Source organism: Anomalospiza imberbis, chromosome 5 (assembly GCF_031753505.1).
Source record: "Anomalospiza imberbis isolate Cuckoo-Finch-1a 21T00152 chromosome 5, ASM3175350v1, whole genome shotgun sequence".
Lineage (NCBI taxonomy): Eukaryota > Metazoa > Chordata > Aves > Passeriformes > Viduidae > Anomalospiza > Anomalospiza imberbis.
This window is the reverse complement of record NC_089685.1, coordinates 21655265-21678175: the sequence shown is the minus strand read 5'-3', so window position 1 is coordinate 21678175 and position 22911 is coordinate 21655265. Positions and strand designations below refer to the sequence as shown.

At 40.7% G+C, this 22911-nt stretch overlaps 1 protein-coding gene and 1 long non-coding RNA gene across 12 annotated transcripts in view; both read right to left on the bottom strand.

Moving 5' to 3' along the window:
- The window catches only part of CADPS2 (calcium dependent secretion activator 2), a 284902-nt gene extending 282882 nt beyond the window's left edge, over positions 1-2020 (bottom strand). For 7 of the 11 annotated variants that reach the window (XM_068189853.1, XM_068189854.1, XM_068189856.1 and 4 more), the window contains exon 1: positions 1563-2018. In XM_068189853.1, coding sequence (XP_068045954.1) covers positions 1563-1886 — 324 coding nt within the window. In that variant the 5' untranslated portion in view covers positions 1887-2018. Of the gene's footprint in view, positions 1-1080; positions 1178-1562 lie in introns of those variants that run through there. The other 4 variants (XM_068189862.1, XM_068189864.1, XM_068189860.1 and 1 more) reach the window with 4 other exon arrangements.
- A 5684-nt stretch (positions 2021-7704) lies between these two features.
- Positions 7705-10076, bottom strand: LOC137474963 (uncharacterized). Its single transcript, XR_010999587.1, has 2 exons — positions 9322-10076; positions 7705-7843 (listed from the first exon to the last, which is right to left on the bottom strand). It is a non-coding gene; the product is annotated as an uncharacterized lncRNA (long non-coding RNA).
- Positions 10077-22911: the final 12835 nt, after the last annotated feature.

The window sequence follows — 22911 nt, the reverse complement described above, 5'->3', positions numbered from 1 at the left end:
TACATTCTATTAACAAAATAATTAATACAGCAGTTATTTTTAAAACAGTTCCTATACTTAGTGACTTAGATCAGTGAGAACTTCTAAATGCTCAGTATCTTCTGCAATTGATGGCCACAAGCTGCAACTTGGAAGCTGATTAGGAAAATTTAATCAAGAGGGGGCCAATGGAGCAGTAGAGCAGGTCACACAGACAGGCTGAGAGATCTCATCCCTGGAGGCTTCTCAGCCTCCTGCTTAAACCTAGATTGATATCAACACTACATCAAGTCTGCTTTGGCTTTGTCCAGTGGGAATTCACACTCACAGACATCTAGATATCTCTTCAAAATGGAATTTCTATGATGATTCCATGTTTGGGCAGGGAATTTCCAGTGGGTTAAAAATTTTTATTTCAGATTTTCTGAGGCTTTCTGTTTACAAGATGTCTCTATTCAAGCTCTAGAGTTTAAGTACCTAACACTTAATATAAATAAAATAATCTTCCAGAAACAATCTTATTATTACTACCATGTTGCCACATTAACTTGTCTGAGAATTCACTAAACACAATTACTTACCTACAGCAGGCATGCTTCAGATACCCAAAAACATTTAGTACTGGATTTTACAAACCCTTAGACATATGGAAGTATCAAAATCATAAAAGCCAAGTAGAATTAAATAATTTTTGTGTCCTATCACTATCCTTCTAGAAAGTGATGTAGAATGGGGTTTTTGGTTGTTTCTTTTGTTTTGGATTAGTTTGTTTGTTTACAGAACTGAAAGTAAAAACCCAATTTTTAGATCAAACATTTCAAGAAATTAGCTTTTAAGTAGTTATCTGGAAATTTAGTGCCTTAATCTGAAACTTTAAGTATTCTACTTATTCAATAGCTCAAAATTAAGAGGGACTAACCATAAATACCTACACACACCTGCCAGTTCTCAAAAGCTTGTCTTTCACGTACAAGACACAGAGAACAACTTAGGTCAACCTTCATTAGAAGGTCATTCTCACCACTAATACGCATGTTGATTGTTTCTATGTACAGAGAACACACTCGATAACTCATGAAATAAAATAGTTTTCTCGTTCACCTGTGTTTTATGGGTTAATTTTCTCGGGTTGAGTACAGACGGTCAGAACGCGACTGGCAGCAGGCACCTCTGGAAGGTTTAATTCCGCCCATCAGGCACCGCCAAGAAGCGGGAATATATCCTCCACCGCTGAACGGCCCAGCGCGCCCGCTCCCTGCGCTCCCGTGCCCTTCGCACGGCGACTTCGAGCGCAACTCTAAAAACTTAAACGACTTCACCCCTGGTGACTGAGGGATTTCTAGATGAAGGGTGTGTTTTGGGCAAGGCGCGCTGACACCCAGCCCTGCAGCGGCCGCTCCGGCAGCGCCGCCGGCGCTCCCCGCGCCGTGCCCGGCCGGTGCCGCGGCCCCGCTCAACCTGTTGCGGGCCGGAGCACCGCGGCGGCGCGGCACCGGCGGGCGGGACGGGACGGACGGCGCGGGATGGCCCGTGGGGGACGAGCGCACACGGCGGGGCGGGGGAGCGGGGAGGCGGTGGCTCACCTTCTGCTGCCGGCGGGCCATGTCCGTGGGCTGCTTGGCGTTGAAGGGGTGCGCGATGCACCTCGCGATGAACACGTAGAGCTGCAGCCGGAGCCGCTGCTCCCGCTCCTCTCGCTGCAGGCGCTCCTGCTCTTCCCGGCCCTCGCTCAGCACCGAAGGGCTGGGGCTGGCTGCCCGTGCCGCCCCGGCCTCCCTGCCCCGCGAGTCCCGGGCGGGCTGCGGCAGCGAGCGCGGCGAACCGCCGCCCGCCGCCACCAGCACGTCCCGCCGCTCCTCTTCCAGCAGCTCATCGGACTCCTCCTCGCTGGAGGAAGGGTCCAGCATCGCTCTCGGAGGGCGCGCCCCGCGGCCGGGCACGGAGCGAGGCGGGGAGCGGCGCGCACCTTTCCGGACACGTCGAGTTTACACACGGACTGTTTCCGACCGGCGGCGGCCGCCGGGCGGGAGCGGCGGGGCGGGGAGCAGAGGCGGGGTTTGGGAAGGGGAGTCGAGCCTGGGTTGCCGTGGGAATTGCTCCGAGCGGCTCCCGGCGGAGGCAGAGGCGGGACTGGGGCCGGGCTAATATCTCCGCCCGCCCCGGCGAGCGCAGCGACCCGCGAGTGTCCGGGACGGAGTCGGGCGGGCTGCGCTGGGACTGCCGTAACACCGCGCCTGCCTAAGCGCCCCAGCGCACGGCGCGGCTCCGCTCGGTTCGGCTGCCCTGCTCCCAACGACAGGGGCAGTCCCTGGCCAGGGAGCCCTCAGCAGCGCTGCTCCTCTCGGGCCCTGCCGGCCCTGGCAGCGGCTGGTGCGGTGCTCCTTGCCCCGCGTCCCGGCCAGCGTGGGAAGCGCGCCCGCCGCTCGCCAGCCGGCTCGGACACACGGCGGGACTCCCTGCTGGACGGGCAGAGCGGACGCTGTGCTCGCCGACGACCCCGAGCGTCGCTGGCATCCTCTGCTAAGTGTTGGTGCGGGAATGAGAGGCATCTCAAATGGCCCCAGAAAAGGAAGCCACTGAAGCCGTGCATTTCTGAGGTGGCGAGTGGGGTGATGCCGAAGTGTATATTGCTCTCGCAAGTTACTTCTGTTGACAACTTGCAGCCACAAATAGGTGGTTCACATCTGTCTGAAATCGTTTTTCTAGACTATCTGACGATCCAGATAGATGCATAGTCTCAGTGGTTGTTGTCACAGTTAAGGCTCTGAGAAACATTCAAAAGCCTACGACTAGCACTCGCTAAAATAAAAAAGGCTTCGCCATGTGAGAGCCAAATTTCTGGAGTCTGATCAGGGCATCCTGGGAAGGCAGGCTGGGAGAGGGAAAGGACATCAGATTTCATGTGGATCAAGTCTTTCTGTCACTCCCTACAAACCCACAGGTGATGGTGCTGGTACCAGGGTGGACAAGGAAACTACTGAACAAGGAAGTCTCAGGGTCTAGGAGGACAAAGGCTGGAGGGATGGACTGGTGCACAGAAAGGCCATTCCTCTGTATGCAGCTCTAAAACGATGGCAGCTGAGTCAGTGTCCGCACTGCTCCAGGGTCTGCTCATTAGCAGTGGCAAGTTTTCAAAGCCCTGTATGAAAACTCAACAAACTCAGTCAGCCAACCCGATTCTCATTGTATGAACTGAGCTGGGTTTAGAGTGATGAAGGACTCTAGTCCGTTATCAATATTTTGAAGCGCTCGGTATAGTAATTTAGGAAAGGACCTTTAAAGCTGTCGGTTACCTCCCCAGTGAACCAGGTCTCAGAAGGTGGAATTCCTCCTGCTGTGGGCAGCAACTATTAGCTAGATGGCAGCATTAAGCATTAAGAGCCTGAGTTCTTCTACCTCTGGATCTGTACCAGGGGAATGAAGGGAACACTGAGGGAGAATCCTGCTGATAAACACACTGGCTTTCTTCACACTTTGGGTGCAAAATGTAGCAGTCGAAAAGAAATAGGTGGACTATTTTTATGGGTGGCTTCTGTCCTTAACATTAACTAACAATAGTAAGCAAAATCTGTGAAATGCAGAAAGGTAGCCAGGGAAAAGCATAAATGTGAACCTATTGAACATCTCTGGTCACATTTCCTCAGCGCAGTAATTGCTAAAGCCATTTTTTGTGGGACCACCATCATCAATCACATGCCAGTGCTTGTGTCTCCATAGTCCTATAGTAAAGGGGTAGTTCCATAAAAAATATGGTTACTGTAAATAACTTTTTCACTAAGAAGAATACAATTTCCACTCAGATTTATGGATACCTGTTGCAAAAACTTGTTCTCATTCTAATAGCAAATAAAAATAAAGCAACACTACAAAAATCTTGCCACTAAAGGTATGCAAAGCACAAATTGGGATGTGAATTCTATGAAACTTTAAAGCAGTCAGGTCCCACACAATTTTAAATATCATGGCTCAGTCCAGCAGTGTCATCTGTGAACTGCTGCTGCATTAAAGCCAGGATGATCATGTTATCATACATAAGATTACATGACTCTTCTTTTTAGAAAAGATTATGGTTGCTCCACTAGCTGCCTGAACCTTTATGGAAGGGAGAAGTCTCTCTTACTTTCTCTCACACTTTATATCAGAATCAGAATTGTTAACATGGACAGGAATTTTCTTAGCTCATCTAGTCCAACCGGTGGAGTAGGGTCACCTCAAGCAGATTGCACAGGACTAGGTTCAATCAGGTTTTGAATGTCTGCAAGGATGGAGACTCCACAATCTCCCTGGGCAATTCATGTCCATGTTTGACCACTCTCACAGTAAAAAAAGCTTTGTCCTTTGTCTAAACAAAATTAATTTCCTGTGCTTCATTTTGTGCCCATTACTTCTTATCCTTCCCAGGGCATCACTGAGAAGTGTCTGTCTCTGTGTTCTTTATTCCCATCCATCAGGTATTTATAAATTGATAAGATTCCCATGACCCTCCTCTTTTCCAGTTTGAACTATCCCAGCTTTCTCAGCCTCTCCACATAGCTCACATGCTCCAAATCATTAATCACCTCCAGCACATCTGCATTCCTCTTGCATCATGGAGCCCAGCACTCTGGATGTGGCCTCTCCAATGCTGAGGAGAGGAGAAAAATCATACCCTTTATCTGCTGGTGGCACTCATTGTAATGCAGCCCAGGATGCCGTTTGCCTTCATTGCTGCAAGGGTGCATTGCTGGCTCATGTTCAGCGTGGTGTCCACCAAAACTCATATCTTTCTGAAAAGCTGCTTTCCAAAGTCAGCTCCTAGCCTGCACTGATGCGTGGAGGCTTTCATCCTTTAGGTGCAGGACTTCACAATTCCTTTTGTTGATCTTCTTGAGATTCCTGTTTGCTATTTTCTCCAGCTTGTTGAGTCACACAACCTCAACAGTCACACAGTCATGTAGTGTATCAACTACTTCTCCCAGGTTCATGTTGTCTGCTAACTGTCAGAGGGTGTGCTGTGTCCCATTGTCCAGGTCATTAACAGAGATGTTAAATGGCATTGGTCACAGTATCAATCCCTAGGTACAGCACTACTGATGTGCTATCAGGTGATCTTTGTGTCAGTGATCACAAACCTTTAGGCCAGGCAGCATAGTGTTCTTACCCAGCCTGCCTGCCTTTCATCAGTTTGTCTATGAGACTGCTATGGGAGAGAGGCAGTGTTGAAATCCTGGATGAAGTCAAGATAAACAACATCCACTGCTCTCTGCTCATCCACCAAGTCAGTTGCTCAATCATGGAAGCCTATGAGGTTGCTCAAGCATAATTTCTCCTCCATAGACCCATGTGGGCTACCCCATCAGGTTTCTGCTTTGAATATGTTTGGAAACAGTTTCCAGAGTTATTTGCTCCATCATTTTCCCAGGAATTAATGTAAGGCTGACTAGTTTGTAGTTCTTTTATTCTCTATTCTTTTTTTCTAGTCTTTACTGAAGATAGAAGTGCTATTGGTTTTCTTCCACTACTTAAAACATCCATGTCTTCCCTAGAGTTGCATGCAAAGGACCTCTAGCAAGTCAGCAAAAGTCTCCTGCATTGCTTTCAGGCTTCAGCTTTTTTCCCCATATCTCCTTTTCAGGAGAAAAAGATGAATTTTAGAAACTATTTAGATTTTGTTTTCCATCAGACCAGGCTCAAAATAGAATATTCTCAGCATGGAATTGGATACATTGGTAAAATGAATTGACAGTAACTATCAGCATATCTAACAGCTTAGGACGAGCACCCTCATCTTCTGCAGTTACTTGTATCACAACCCTTTATTGATCTTGTGTGTTTCTGTTCTGTAAAGCCACTCTTGTCTAACATTATTTGCATTTTTACTTCTGATCTCTTGTCGATTCTGGGTGCTACTTTTCATCTGGTGCATTTAAATGTAGAGTATATTTTTCAAATATATATATTAGACGTTTCTGCAGAGCACAAAAGCTACCTTTATGGAACCATTTTTGTACTTCCCTGATAATGCTACTATCAAACAATGGTGGTATCAGTCTTATAGGAATCAGTCAGAACTTGTCCCTGCATTCCTCAGATGCTTGTGTTCAAATGCTCAGCCAGTTAAGTGCACAAATGTCAATGCATAATATTTATATTCAAATACTTATAAGCTTAAAAAAATCCAACCACAACAATGAAAAGCCAATCATTAGTTCCCATTAAGAAAATTTAAATAAAACCATTTTATTTATATTTACTCCTCAATTTGTCCAACCTCAGATTTGTATACAATTGCACTCATTCAACTGCATTTTTTTTCTGCCTAGATATTATATTCTGCCTTACTTAGTTTGTAGAGTATATCAGTCTAAACAAAATGGTGTTAAGAACTGGATTGTTCTTTTTTATATGGCAATGAAATGGGGATATTGTTGTCAAAGTTTGCTTTTTAGGGGATAAAAGAAACAATAAAATAGCTAGTGGCTAAAAGATCAGTTTTGAACTGATTTAAGGTATTTTTCCCAAGATAGAAAAATTGTAGCTATGTTTTCAAATCCTTCATTTGAGAAAATATGTGGCTAAAATTAAGGTATATAAGAACGTATTTATGCTCAGTAAAAGATTTCCTAATAGAGAATCAGTGTCTTGTAATTCACCTGTAACTGTCTTTTGGTCATAAAATTCATTATTATTTTGATGCTCAGTAATGAGATTTAGCTTCATGCTTAGCACTGCCATTTTAGACACTTCTTGTACTATTTTTCTCTAATGTTTTGGATTACAAAACTGTAAGCTTGAATTAAGCATGATTCATTAAGCATTAATCTCACCTTGTGTTGTTTGTAAGCAGGTCATAGCCAAAGCCAGACATGCCAGTGATGTTTCTAGGGTGCTTTCTAATTGTTTTTTCTTGAGACTGTACCACACCAGGCAGCATTTAGTGGTGGGTGCATAACTGCTTCACCCTTTCCCTTACCCACTGTATACCATGAACTTGTGGAGAAAAACTGGAAAGCATGACAGAATATTTCCTCAAAAGTACAAAACCTAAAGTAGAAAAACATATTTTTAATGATATTTAGGGGATTTCTTTTTGTTTTAATAATAAGATGAGTAAATTGAGTATGTATTGTATTTGTGGTCTTGCTTACTGCTTCTGAAGGCATTTGTTGACACGGTTGTCTATTTGTATGTGTGAGCTTTTGCCTAGGCAAAAACACATAATAAAGATGCTCTGGGGCCTATGGTATTGTTAATGTGTATTTACAATCTGCTTGGAAGAATATAAGTTTGAAAGTTCAAAAGAGCTTACATTCTTTTCCTGATGATTTCCTGATGATCTGTGTACAATAGATCTTCAGAAAAACTAAGTTACCAGCAGTCATATACTACTACCACTGTAGTGCTCACCTCTATGGTATGAGAAGTTTATGCATAGCTAATACATTTTCCAGTCCTCCAGCTTTTCCATAGAAGATTAATTTAATCCTTTGTGAAGAGTTTACAGGAGGTGGCTAAAATTTCTGCCAGTTTAATTTCTGAAATGTAATATAAATTAATTTCATTTCAGGAATGCATTTCTCCCAGAGGCATGTCAGATGGTACCTCTCTATTAATTTCAGGTGTTCTGTGCAGATTCAAGTATTTGGATGGGAATTTGAAGAAAGAAATCACTAGACATTGTGGTGTTGACCACACATAAAATGGGTAGTAGTAATAACGGATTTACAATGAACAGAACTCTTCAGCTTGTGTTGTCAAAATAGAGCTCTCCTTTAAAACCAGGCTTGCCACCAATTTACCTCATAGGGGGTCTTACTATAGCACAATACAGGTTGTGGGACTCTGCATAAATATTCAGACAGTTTCTTTCTGTCTTTCTCTCTGCCTGAAAAGACAGGATTTATTTCTTTGGTCCTCTCAACCAGACAAGCAAGTGGCAGAGCATTCGCAGGCTTAGAAAATGGAGAGGTTGCACTCTTGCAGCCACCATCAAACTGTTACTCTGCTTCAAAGTCTTTCTTGTTCATCGCAACTTGCATTTACAGAAAATGTGTAATATATACTTCTTTTCCTATTTAAACACCTTTGCTCCACTGATATATACCAGAATTGCAGAGTTTGGGACAGCATTCCTCCCAAACTATTCCATTTTATCTGACTCCCTATGAGCAATCATTGAACAAAATGGCTTTTATGTCCTGATAGCTCTTTTTTGCAAGCCAGAACTTGATGCCAGTGTTCATGAGTTAGATAAGTCTCAGACAAGAGCATAGGGAGGATCCAAGATCATCCACATGCTTGATTCCTGACTAGCTTTCCTAGCCCTTAAAAGGGCTTCCCATTGTCTTTACAGATCACGGAATCACAGAATATGTTGAGTTGGACGGGACCCACAAAGATCATCCAACTACTGGACCTGCACAGCACCACCCCTGAGAGTCACATCAAGTGCCATTGTCTAAATGTTTCCTGAACTCTGTCAGGCTTGCTGCTGTGACCACTTCCCTGGGGAACCCATTCCAGTCTCCAATGACCTCCATCTGAAGAATCTTTTTGTTCTATCTAACCCAAAACTCCACTTTTGAGTCCTCAGGGGCAGCTGACCAGCATAAGTAATGGCATGAGCTGATTCATATAAAGAGAAAAACCTAGGTTAGATCCAATCATTTCCACACCTAGGTCCCAGTTTTGTAGCTCATGTTTAGTTTGTGCATATATATGTGAATATACAAAAATATATGAGTAAATGCTAATCATATGCCCTGCTCTGACATTTTGGCTGTACTGCATTACTCACGAGCTGTGCAGCAGCTATGTAAAGAGTAGGTTATCACTAAGAGGACATATTAAAATTTGTGTCACATCATGACTTAGTACTAAAAGCTATTCTATAAAATAGAGACTTTTTAATTAATTTGTTTCAGGGTAGTCTTGTGTCTGAAAGGTAGTGTTCTTTGCACCTTAAGCTCAAATACTTAAAGCAATTTGATTTTCACATATGGGGTTGAAAAAGTGACACAAATATCTTCTTTAAAATCCTAAAGAAATATCCAAATTAATTTCTTAAAGGAATGCTTCTATCCACAAGAAACCTCTCTACCTCACAGCTGTCTTTATTGGCAATGATGTTAGGACCTTGTACACTACAGAGCCTATTGTCCTGTTAACTTAATAATGCCTTTCACTTAAAAGTGAAAGTCTTAAAATTAGTCTTGTTATAGGTTAGTGAACTTCTGAATTAGCAATATCAAGGAATGTACAGAGCTATTATGGCATAGCCATAATACATTTATACTGTCATGTGGCTGTTATCATTAACATACAGGTACCATAACCAGGGACTGTTACTACTTTCTAAAATACCTGGTTTCTTAGCAAGCCCAGATGACACAGGATTCACTGTTGTGAGTGGTGTGGAGTCTTTCCAGAAATACAGTGGAATGTGGTATCCTTTAGAGGACATGCTGTACGTGATGCTGCCAGATGCAGCTAGTGAGTTCCATGGAATCCTGTTCCATGGAATCCTCTGGAATCTCCAGAGGAATGTGCTTACTTAAGCCCCATTCAGTTCTAAGAGCAATAGTAGAAAGTAGACTTGGAAAGGAACTTAAGAAGTTATTGGGATCATATTTCTTCACCGAAGTAAGATCTGCTACAGCTAAGTAATTTTTGACTGATGCTTGTGTAACCTTTTCTTGGTACCTTCTAGTATTTAATCTTCCTAGTCAAATAGTTCCAACACTGAACTTTTTCAATTCAGAGAGCTTGTCTTAATGTTACCCCAAGCCTCCCATTCTCAAAACTTGTGCCAAGCAGCCTAGTCTGTGTTATTGATTTTCCAAAGATCCCAACCTCTGTCCCTCCTCACCCTGCACTGTGTTTATTCAATTCCTGGGCATACGGGAGGACAAAAACACTTTGGCTCCACTCCTTTTCCTATTGGAGCTGTTCTGCTCAGTCAAGGCAAGAGTGGACCTTAAGAACTCTCTCTGTGTAGGAGGGAAAGACCCTGAAAGGAATCTGTCTGGTGCAAAGTGGGCTCATCTGAGAAAATACAACATGGTGTCCATCTTTTTATGCTGAAGGGAACAGGCAATTTCAAAGGGGTCATGACCTGCTTCTCCTAGCAAGGAGAAGGTAGCATAGGGTGGATTTTCAGGGAGGCAAGTCATCCAGGCCCCATCCCCCTTCCAGGAAGCGCTGCAGGGCATGATCCTGCTGAGAACTTGTGGCACTTTTTGGGCCTAAGCAGAGGAAACCAAGTATCTCATTTTTCTTCTCCCTTCAGCATTGCCTTCGAGCTTGGCTCCAGTCCTGCAAAGAGGACAACAGAAACAAGAGGGGGCAGTGACTGGAAGACACTGTGAGCAAGAGCAAGCGCAGGAGTTTTCAGCCTCTTGCCAGTAATGAACTCAGAGCCAGTAAAATCTACATCATTTCCATGAGCAATTTAAACATATTAGTCTCACCTATCTGCAGCAAACATGGAAAATAATTTATTCCTTCCCTATTTATAAAAGGGTTTTTTTTTTAATAAAAAGGAATTATCTTCCTCCTGCTCACGATCCCTGAGCATCCCTGCAATGATCCCTTATTCTTCCTGCACAGGCAATGGATACATTCAAAGTACACTTTCCCCAAAATGGCACTGTCAGAGGTAAGCCAGTTTTACCACATCATGCTGAACAGAATTTATGAGCTTATGGACTCTTACCAGGAACTGGGCCTATAACTGAATATCATCATGGGTGACTGCCTGCATTGTTCAGGAGAGTTATTTCTTCTTTGTTCTGAACTCTGGAATTCAGTCTCAGTCTAGTCACTTAGAATGAATTTGTCTTCCTTTAAGGTGCGTGCTGAAATTCAGGTGGACTGACAATGTCCTTTTCGTATCTTCCATTCCATTTGTTATGGAAATGACCTGTAATTTATCATGGCCCTATTCTGCACTGCCCTGACCTACGAGTTGAGAATCATCCTTCTGGAAAAGAAAACTGATTAAACAATCATGCCCTAATGTTTAGAATAACAGTCAGAGTCAATGTTTGTTTTGTCAGATTGTGGATAATGAAATGGTACAGAGGATCATTAACACAGTGATTAATGTAAAGAAAATACTTCTAGATGGCAAAGCAAGACTAACTGTTTAATCAAACCATTCTAAAAGGATGATGAGACTCTGGAAATTTCTTCAAGAGTTTGAAATTATATCAAGGGAACCTTGTGTTTCTGACCACATCTTTCCACTGCATGTTAGGAAACCATCTTGATTCAAGCCCTTAGGGAGTGATTGACATGGTCATTTTCTGTTTGGTGATGGAGAGATTGTTCGAATGCATTGTCAGACCTTTCACGGCATATGGTCAAAAACAAAAAGAATCCCTCTTCTCAGGCTTGAAATCTGCATTTTGAGTACTCAGACAGTCATAATGTGCTCAGATGAATGGCTATGAATTTGATATAGCTCCCTGAAGAAATCCTTGCAAACAACTTATATACTTTATTGCACAGAAAAATGTTGCAGAGAATACAGATAGAGGCAGCTGTACCAAGCATACCCAAGGGCTGTGCACTGGAAAGGGCAAAAATCTTGTCGCTGTGATTATGCCTCTTTGAAAAGTCTTTTGATCATACCAGTTGTCCATGTTTTGAATGTTAATCTTGACAAGTTAGGACTCGATTCAAAGTCCACTGCTGACAGAAATAGCCCCTTTTTTCTCATCAGTGAACTTTAGCCATTTGTTTTCCAAAGGCTCCTAAATTCTGCTCTGCCTTTGAACTTTAAGGAAGTTGCTAGTTGGATATGTCAGAATAGAATTATTTTTAATCCAGGGATAAGAGAAGTCTTGTTAGTGTCTGGATTTATCTTTTAGAAGACCTTCCTATAGCCTTTCTGAAGGGGAATATCTTTAGACCTAGCAAGCTGGAAACATTCATTAATCACTTTCTTTTTAATTACTATTCTGTGGCCAGACTTGGATAAAATATTTCTTTTATTTTGAACCAGCACAATAATTTAAACCAATAAGTGGAAGTGACAGGGTACTCTTTTCTCTCCATCACCATTTGAAAATTTTCTGCTTTCTCATGCTCTCAGCCCCTTTGTCTTCTAACAGAATGCCTTGTGTTAGCTGAAGATGTGATTTCAATATAGTTGTTTTAGTACAGTTTCAGTGCAATTTTAATACAGTTCAGTTCATTCCTCTCACAGGTGACCTTATGATCCTTTTTCCAGGAAATTTTTGGTTAAAACATGAAGTTGCATTGTTCATGTAATTTGCTACAATCTTAACAGCATCTTTAAATTAATCGACGGTAGTTAGTATATTGAGAATTCAGCTTTCATTTTTCCCCACCCCCTCCCAAACCCCCCTGTCCTTCTGCCTGTGGAGGGAAGTTGGTCATTGTGCTCTAATGCCTTGTCATAGTTAAAAAGAGTGCAATATAAGTCAGGCTTTGCCCAGATCTGGTGACTTCAAAGGCAATATTACGATTTGGGATCCTGGACTCCCAAGAACTTGAGCTTGGTACTGCTGCCTTTGGCTGTATGCATCTTTTTATAATGTCATATTGGCTCTTCAGCCTTTTATCATTTTCTGTCATATGGTCATTCTTCCAGGAAGGCTGTCGTAAAATCATTAAAAAATCAAGACTTGTAAGACTTTGATTTGAAGCCCTGACATGATTTTTCTGAAACTACCAAATTTCTGCCTGGCAGTAAGCTGAAAGGAGTGCTGGAAATCTTTGCCAGATAAGTAATTCCTGCATTTGCTTCTAAAGTAGGAACATATTTATAGAATCATAGAATATGCTGAGTTGGAAGGGACCTGTCAGGATCCTGGTCCAACTCCTGGCACAGGACTCCCCATGAGCAATACAAATTTTTATTTTTTCAACTTTTCATGTTGAAAAAACATGAATAAATAGATATTTTAAGTAAAGTGGATATTTACTAAGTAAATTTTTAAAAATTACTTCTGGGGGTTTTATGTTTAATTCTATTTTTTCCCAAAATATTATTTGAAGACTGTAGAGTCCTAGATGAAAACATGTGCCTCAAAGCAAATTTATTGAAACATATTTGACCCCACAATGGATATACAAGTAGAGAGTGACATTTTCTTCATACATATTTATGTATGTAAAATTTATGTATGTAAATATTAAATATTTGTGCTAAGATAAATAAAATATTTGTGTTTAAATATTTGTGTTTAAATATTTGTGCTAAGCTAAATCCAAAGGCAAACAACAGATATAAATATAATTTCTATTTGCTGTCCTGCATCTTGCAATCAGTTCTTTGAAATAGAACCTTTGGGGAATGGTTGCTGAATAATGGCATGAAGTTAGTATTAAAGAGAAAGTTAACAAAATGAATGGCAGAAGTTATGCCAAATTCACCTGCCACTCATTGCTACTGAGTTTTGCAACAGGGTTTTTGATCTCCAGCAGCACCTGCCTGATCTTTTGATTACAAACATACAGGTGAAGATGTGATCATACCGCTTCAATGTGAAGCCTCAACACTGTTATCAGGATATTGTACTGGCCGTCCTTTGGTTTCCAGAGAAGTTTAAGACATTTATTGTAAATCAGAAAACTATAAAAGACCTGGGATAGGACAGTGTGGGAGAAAGCAGCAACATACTCTTAATGACCTAAGACAAAGAAAACCTTTCTCCTTCACCGTCAGTGGTGACATTTCAGGAAGGCTGCAAACATACGGTCTGATGGGATATTTGAAACCTATGCTTCCTTGAGAAATGAAATGCCAGACGTGAGTTATTCTAGAAATCAATTAATATTTCAAAGCCCCTAGGATTTCACTGTATGCACTATATTGTTGCAGGGTATCTAGAATTTTAGACTGTATTTTACATAATAGTCATGTAATTTAAAATATTTGTGTACAACACATACAGATCCATCCATCCATCCATCAATCCTACAGACATTTACTTCCACCATTCAGGAAGGTACTTAATTTTGCCTGCAGACTTAACACTAGTCAAGCAAGTACCTTCAAATCTTTAAGACTGTTGAGTTTGATGAGTCTAAATCCTATATTTATGGTTAAACACATACTTACATGGGCTCCCAAAGAGGTGGAGTTTTATTGTGCGTTGTTCTTTTTTAAGTGATAACATGTTTTTTTCTTATAATCAGATTTGAATTAGTCAAGAAAATCAGGGTTTGTGTAGTCAGTCACTGTTAATGAGTTGAAGCATTCAATGGTTCAATGCTTAATTGAATACTTTAAAAATCAAAGCAATAAACTCAGCTAATGCTTTTCTTGCTAAGTGACAAATGGCAAAATACATTTAATTAGTTTTGGTTTTTTGTTTTTCTTTTGCAATGCTGATGAAAGGAAAAAAAATTAAGGTCTGGCTTTTACTTTCACAAAAGATTCTATTTGGCATTTATGACTAAGAATGCATGAAATGACAGTGAACATTTACACCTCCTTTAATTAAATTATCTCTTAAATAATGGGCTGTTAAATTGGAAAACAAAATTGCTGGTTCTTGCTATTTGAATGTGGTTTGGTTTTGTTCTGTTGCATTTTTTTCTGGAGTTTCTGGAATCATCAAAATAGGAATGAATTTAAACTTTCATGGAAAGAAAACTTACAGAGATAGTCAGTATTATTTAAAATAGAGGTAAAAAATGTTGAAAATTTGACCCTACTTCATATGAATTGCCCTGAAACAAAGAGACAAACAAAATGAGATTTAAATTAATGTGATATTAACATGCTTAAGAAATTAACAGCAAGTATTTTGATATCTCTTATATGAAATTTTAGTACTTGTTGAAATCTGTGATACTACAGTGGTGGGAATACTTGGCATCCTGAGCACAGACTTGGTAGTTAAAAGGAAGGTTTGCGAGAGTGTGTCAGAACAATATCCTTTCCCATTTCCAGAGCTTCTCACTTTTCCCATATACAAAATGTGCAGCAATGGATAGTTCTGCCCTGCTACTTTTTGTTTGCAAAGAAACATTTCTGCCAGCAGATAACCAGCTGCACTCATTAATCTATAAAGAAATATCCATAAGATGGTGCTGTATCTTAAATCTGACCAGAGTAATTTGCATTGAAAAATAAAAATTATGCTGCAATTGTAGCTTAGAGCTCTTGTGGTAAGCTGTGTTGGTAACAATTTCTTTGGCAAACATATTGCAAATGTTAGTTTCCAGTCACTCCAATATGCTAATTTACATGTATTAAAATATTAGTCACAGCATTTTTGTTCAAGCCTGAAAAGTGTAATACCAGCTGAAAGGAGGTATCAGTCATGCTCACGGTTATGAGCGGTCAGTACCTTGCTTGCAGCTGAGTTTCACTCCCTCCTACTTTGCTAAAGGCAAGTGATGGTCCAAGAACTCCTCGAGACATTACTTTAATGGGGAAAAAAACACCAAAAAAAAAAAAAACCCAAAAAAACCAGTGCGCTGGGGTGTCTTCTTAAAGGGGTAAGTTGGCTATTAAAGATAATGGCCAAATCTGTCCAGCAAATGAAAGACTGTGGGAGAAATGAATCTGAAACATTACAGCTACCCAAGAGCACAGATTTGATGTGCAGTCAACACGTAGTTTTGTGAGATTTTGGTGATAACAATGGTTTCAAATGGAGGACTGGCTGGAGAGCAGATAAATACAGCATTATGGCACTGGAGCCTGGGCAGTGCATCGTAGCTCAGTAATAGCCTTTCACCACATCTCGTGGTTGCAGCAGTGCAGAGCCAGGGCTGAGGTGCCAGGCCAGCCAAACTGCTGACAGGAGGAGGGAAAAGAGGTTGTCAGAGAGGGAATATGGTGTCACATCTCCCAGGTCCATGCAATTCCATGTGTGGTTTAGTTAGGAGGCTACTATACTTCAATGACCTCGTTGCACTGGGAATGTTACATTCTGGGGGCATCCAGGTGTGCCCACACATTTTTCTCCCAATTAATTTCTCTGAAGGGGTGCAATGGCAAGAGCAACTGATCAGTTGATAAATCTCTGTTTTTCTGTACAATGTCTTTCAGTTACTCATTTACTTCTGGAGTTACTTGTACATAGTCTGAGTCAGTTTTTCTCTATGAAAACAAGAATCGGGGAAGAAACATCCAAAATATCCAACACAGAAGTAGAGGGAGAAGGAAAGAAGGTTCAGTGCAGCATAATGCTGTGGACAGTAATGAAAAAAAAGGAAATGGTGAATGATTTTTTAGTGGTCAAGACAGAGAGCACTAAGTTTCAGAAGCGTACCTGAGCTGATCCAGTATGGTCTAGGAGATAGAATATGCCAATAAGAGGCTTATAGCATCTTTCCTCTGTTTTAGAGGGATTTGAATGATAATATCTGCAGACTGCATCCTCCTTTGCCTTTTTGGATAAACCTGTCAGCCTGTTGATTCCAGACCTGGTGAGACTCCAATTACCTCGTTCGGTAATGAAGGTAAGAAGGACTAAGTAAAGAAGGTTAGAAACTTTTTATCATATGGCTAATGGATTTAATTCACATGTAAATGTTATGGAGAAAAACCTGTGTTCTTATACTCCTGACATAGTCCTTAGATTGAAAAAAAAATCAGTACTTTTGGTGAAAGGTACAATACAAACTTGAAAGATATTTTTCAGTTTTTTCTCCTTGTTATTTAGCTGTTGATCAAAACCTGAAATATCATTCTTAATAGCATGTGGTCTTATGATAACACCTCTCTGCAGGTAAATTGGTTCTTGAACCAGTTCAGAGGATCAGGAAAGAAAAGAGGGAAGCATAAGCTTCTTTAATGTAGCTAATATAAACTGGAGGCTAAAATATACATATATAAAGCAAATGTAGTGTATGCACGATTATTCATGAGATGCTCTAGGATTGGTTGCAAAAGATTACATGACAATGTAAGACTAGAACTTCTACCTTGTATCATGTAACAGATGTCAGTATATTCTGGTTTAATTTAATTCTGTGAATTCTTGTTAAAGATGCTTCAGAATTTTTTCTTCCTTTCTACAGTACCATGTTTCAAGCAGCTTTTTGATTGCTTTCTGGTGTAATGATGCAAGACCTGATCACAGAGACAGCTAACTCTGCTGATGTGCTGTGTTATTATAATGCCACCTGATACCTCATTTGTCTGATACATTTTGTAGCATACCACATCAACAAAGCAAAGTGGTCACATCATTTCTAAAAAGATGGAATGTTTCAGTGACAAGTATGAATTCAGGATAAAAGCTATACATATGAAGCAGTGGCAAAATGCCCCTTGGCTTTGTCTTTTTCACTTTATGAAACTTGTAAGATAATTCAAGACCAAGAAGACCTATTAAAAAATATGAACTCAATGAACTCATCTGTTATAATCTTGACATGACAGAATTCTTGGTTTATTTTGTATATATACTATCGTCAAAATAAGAAAATTAAAAAAGTAAAGTGTTTCTGGACTGTCCTTATTTTATGGTTTTATAAAGCAGCTATCTCCCGGAGATCTGATGACTAAATACTGTGTTTTCAGTTGGTATATAAATTACATACAAAAAAAGTAACTTCTAAAATGAATTCTAATATAAGTCATAAAAGCCACAGATGCTTGTAGTTAACAGTCTTTGTGACAGGTAAAGGCCCTAGAGTGTCTCAGGAGGAATGGGTTCCTTGTGCAAAGGTACCTCTTGAGAGACTAAGTCCCATGAAACAGGAACAGCACAAACAAATCACTTCTCTGAATTCTGGTTCTGTGACAGAACATAAAAGGGAGGTAAAGAATCAAGGAACCGGGTTCCATACCATTAAGAATATTTAGATGCTGTCCCCTATTCCTGATGTAGGTATTCTTGAGGACATCCCAGGCTGGAATACGGCCTGCATGTATTTTACACACTTTTACAGTGCCTCTGTAAATCCCGGGTCATCCACTGTGACCACAGCTGGAAGACACCTCTCAGAGTTTCCGTGAGGTTCCATCACTTGCACCATTCCCCACCTGGACTACAGTGCTGTGTCTACGCCTGGCTTTGTCTCACAGAGAGACTGCATCTGCCTGTGGGACAAGGATGGAGCAAGCTCCCTTCCTCCAGGTTTGTTGCTGTGGCTCTGCAATCCTTGGGCCAGACTGCAGTTCTGATGGATGCCCTGAGCAGCAGACAGAGCGGCTGCCTGGGAGAGGTGAGACAGTCTCATAACTGAGGTGCACACAGTGTGTCTGCAGGTACACAATATACCTTTCACAGACCATTACTTCTTTTTCCCTGCAGGTTCCTGGTTCACATTTGTTATTCATTATATACTGGCTTACTGATCAAGTTTGTCCAACTATGCCTTCGGTAGGCCCCAGTGATTTGGTGCCTGCTGTTCCCTGTTTGGCCTCCTTAGCAGGCTGCTTGTAGAAAGTAGACTCTTGGACCCACTATAGATGTATGTTCTTGGACTCCCATTCTCTCTGGAAGTGGACTAAGGGCTGAAGTTGGGACGTCCTTTCCAGCATTCCTTCCATGCACATATATGTGAGTACTCTGTTGCAGTCCTTCTGGGACAGGTAATTTCGGAGGTACATTTGTTTCCTCTGCAGTGGAGAATTGCTGTTCATGGTCTGACCGTGGGCCTTCTCCATTTTTTTTTTCCTTCAATCCATCACATCCAGTTGCAGTGCTTTCCCTGCAAGGTCACTGTTGGACCCCTATGTGACATTTGTGATCCAGTTTCCTGAACATGCTTTCTAAGAGACACTTTTTCCATTTGGATGGAAAGTCTCTGTCACTGTCATCTCCAAGGAGCCCTCTGGGCAAGCAACAGGATGAAGAGCCCTGAGCCTTCTCTCCTTTCCCTCACACTTTCAGGCCTGAGAATTCCTGGTACGTTTGTCAGGTGGCTAGACAGTGAGGTTGATGACGGAATTTACCTTTCAAATGGTAACTGAGTGGCACCTACAAATGTGAATGCAGCTTTGAGATAAAGTCCTTTCACTCTGAGTTAAGACCATCCAGCAGAGGTGGATGCTGGTCTGCTTGTCCCTGTAACTTTATCAGTCAGGGCTGCTCAGACTGGAAAAGTTCTTGTTATTCCCAACCAACAGCAGAGGAGATGAATCTCTGTCTCTAAAATACATTGTCTTTTATGTCCATTGTTATGTGAGGTCTTCAGATTTTAAAGGTTTTTTCCAGCCTAAATGATTCTATGCAATCCTCAATTGAAATAAAATCTATATACTATTTCTAAATCAAAGTCTGCCAGAACAAGATTTACAGAACACTTGGTAGGCAGGCTTTGCATTATGATTGCAGTACAGAATCTCAAAATCTCTTTAGCAGATTCAGTGCTGTGAAGGTTCTATGAGATTCAGTGTGGGCCTGGGATGCTACAGGACTCTTCTGAGACAAGGGTACGACAGGCCAAGGGAGACACATCTCCAAGGAGAAAATTCTTGTTTGGGCAGTGGTCAAAATGTTCTTGTTCCATCTGTTTCAGTGTCACAGCCAGTAAGTGTTAAAGCATGGCTAGTACAGAGAGGCTCAGAGGGGTTTAGTGTGCAGAAAGGAAGCATTGAGGATAGTGCAGTGCTGGGAATGAGTCTGGAAGCTTCTCTTCAAATGTTTTCAGTATTTTTAATATGATGACCCCAGCTGAGAACTAATTTGCATGGATTTTAGCTTTACAGGGGAAAAATACAGCGAAAAGCAGATTTTGTGAATTGCTGCTTAGAGAGCATACTTGAGCAGAACTTACTGGGCTCGTTTGTCAGCTAATTCATTAGGGTTCACATCCGACTGTCAGGGTGCTTGGCTGTGTTCTGTAATGGCATTTTTTTGCACTGCTGAACAGCAATTTTGCAATTGCTGCATCAATTATTACAATGTAAAATATTTGATATGCTATTAGATGAAAAGTAAATTTATCTTGTGCCAAGAACTGCATCAGAATGTGATAAATGCACTTGATGCTCATTGGGCTTTACAGAGAGAGGCACTTGAAAGAGCAGATTGTCTGGAATGAAACTACCATCTGGAAATTTTGTCTGAAGCCTGATTACAATTAGGGTTTAAAGGGCCACTTTAAAAAAGTGCTCCTTTGAAGGAAATCTATTTGTATGGGTAATTTAAAAACCTAACTAAATTTTAATAAATTTTGATGAGGTGGAGGTGTAAATAAGCCAATATTTAATTTCTATGTCTTGCATAACTAATGTTTATCAGAACTAAACAAATTTAAGAAATGCTCCACAGTGTATCTGATAAGTGTATTGGGCATGTAAAGAACAGTGATCTAGGCTATTTGAAGATTTTTACTTGTGATTAGCAAGAGATATTCTATGTATATTTTTTTTTTTCTTGAAAAAACTCATGCAAATTAGAGTCTTCAAAAAGATAGTCATAATTTTCCTGGAAAACTGTGAGCTTGAGGAAATTTGGTTTAGAAATAAACAAGGCACAAAGATTCAAGCAATTATGTGATGTGCTGTTACTTAGGAGCCAAGGTCTGTCACAAATGTCTGTTTTTTCATTATGGGATTTTAACAGAAAAATGTGAGTCACAGCCAAGCTCTCCCAGTTATTTTGGCAGTAATTCTTTAAATGACCCAAATGGCCAAAATTATATATGGTTCATTCTCTTCATCTCTTCTCCAAGGAGGAGAATTGTGTGGAGGGCAATGCTTGGCTTTGATGGACTTATTATCTGAGAGTACATATTTTTTATTTAATTTTTATTATGTTAGCTGTTTTTATTTTAAAAGAAAGTAAATTTGAAGCTGTTTTCTTTGAAGTTGAAGCAAGAGGGTGAATTTTGCAGCTGAGCTTACTGCCTATGCAAATTCATATCACATTTTTATATGCCTGAAAAATTGGAGTTATCTGTAATAATTTAGAAATAAAATTATTTTGTTCCTGATGTATAAACTGTGATATTCATCCTGAATTTTCCATCTGGTTTTGGCCTGTACCATGGGGCACCTTTAAGAAAAGCTTAGTGCTGGTGGACCTGAATGGTACTCTGTGGGAAATCTGTGCTGCACGTGTATGCAATGGTGCTGTTCCACAGCTCCTCATGTTGTTGGAGGGATGGGCAAGGGCACTTTCTGCCACTCACCTGAGTGCTTTGTGTTGGGGCAGGTTGCTGCAGCTCAGCAGAGACTCTGGGAAGATGTGCAAAATGGAGGCAGCTGCTGCTCGCCAGGATGGAGCGGGGTCTCCCAGGCAACTGAAACTGTTTGGAGATGCTGGCTGTGAGAGTTTAGTGGCATGGAGAGATGAGAGAGCAGGCCTTAGCAACGGGCTCAATTGGCTGTAATGAATATGTACCTCTAACCACAGATGACTGTGCAGAAAATTCTTCAGAGTAATTTCATCTGCCTGCTAACATTGTCCTCCCTTACCTGGACTCAGAGCCAACCTCCTGGTCCTTATGTGGGAGAGAATACACCTGAGGATGAGGCAATTTACTGACATTGACATGATCAAACATTTTGAAGGATAGCCTGAGTTGTGCGTGATCTGCATAGCAGTGCCATGCACGCCCGTGCCATTGCTCACCTGCTGTTAGCATCAAGGAGCTGAATTGCATTCTCAGTAAGCATCATTTTCAACTGCATCAATAGGCCTCACTGGGGATAGGAAACAGGTCACAGGAAAATGGAGAAGACAGATTAAATAGGAAGATGTTCACAGGACTGGCTTCAAGAAAATCTTTAATATAGAGTTCTTCATACTACTGTTATCACTTAGAAATTAGATAAGACTTATCTGCAGTATATGTAGTACTGACACCATCAGGGCTATTTGCAACAAATTACAGATGCTTTAGAAAGAGGGACAACTTTAAAAAAAATTAGGAGATTTTTCATTTAGTCTTGTGCATATCTGTTCCAATTATTTTCTGAAAATAGTACCATTCTCTCTTTCCTGTATTTAATTATTCTCTTTATATAAATTATTCTCTTCATCTATCTCTGAGCTCTTATTTTTCTACATTGTATTTTGTGGGGATAGGGACTCTAGAGCCAGATGCATCATTCTGTCAATTCAGAGAATGGCACTATTATACTTTTGCTATTACTTTCTCACCCGCTCCTTTTAAATTCTAGCAATTTGTTTGCTTCTTAACTACTTTCACAGAGAGATCAGAAATTTGATTATATCTAAGTATTTGATGATACCTAAGTCCATTTTCTGAGTGGCTAGAGTTAATTTAAAACCAAGTAGTTTGGCTGGTTCAAATTGCTCCTTCCACTGCTCATTAACCACACATTTATCAACTTCTAAGAAAAGCTTAATGCTTTTACCTCTCTTAATTAGATTACATGAGAATAATAATGGAGGAAATGTATATTTTTGTATCATTTTAAGAAAGAAGGCATTGAAAACTCAAGTTTAAATGAATCCTCTGTCAAATCAAGATGAGACCCTGGTACTTACTCGTGAAAGCCAATTACTTCTGTTCATCAGCCTTCAGAAGGTCTTTGCCACAAAGGAAAAAAAAAAAAGGAAAAAAAAAGGAATTATCAAGTTAACTTTCAGAAATTATTTGTCTAGCCCTAGGGAGGGCTGACAAAGAGTAACACATTCAAAATGTAATGTCTGAGTTAAGTGCAAATATTCTTAAAGTACTACACTTAATTGGGGTTATATTCCTTAATGCCTTTCTCCACTTCCCCAAGATCAATGTGCTTTCAAATTTCTTTTTCCTGATTCACATTCCAAAATCTTCTCTCCTTCACCATTAAAATTCCTGCCCAAGGCAACTTAGTTGTTCACCCTTGCTCTGCATGTCCACATCAACATAACCAAAAGGGTGCTCCAAAATCAATCTTTATCATCAGTTTCTCTAGTCACATAATTCCTAAATTACTGTATTTTCTCTTATTATAAGAAGCTGAACCTTTCCTTTGGACCCCTACACAAATTTTGTCCCAAGATAGCCAAAGCTATTGCTTATGCTGTCAGTTATCTCTTGTCTTTTCTGCTT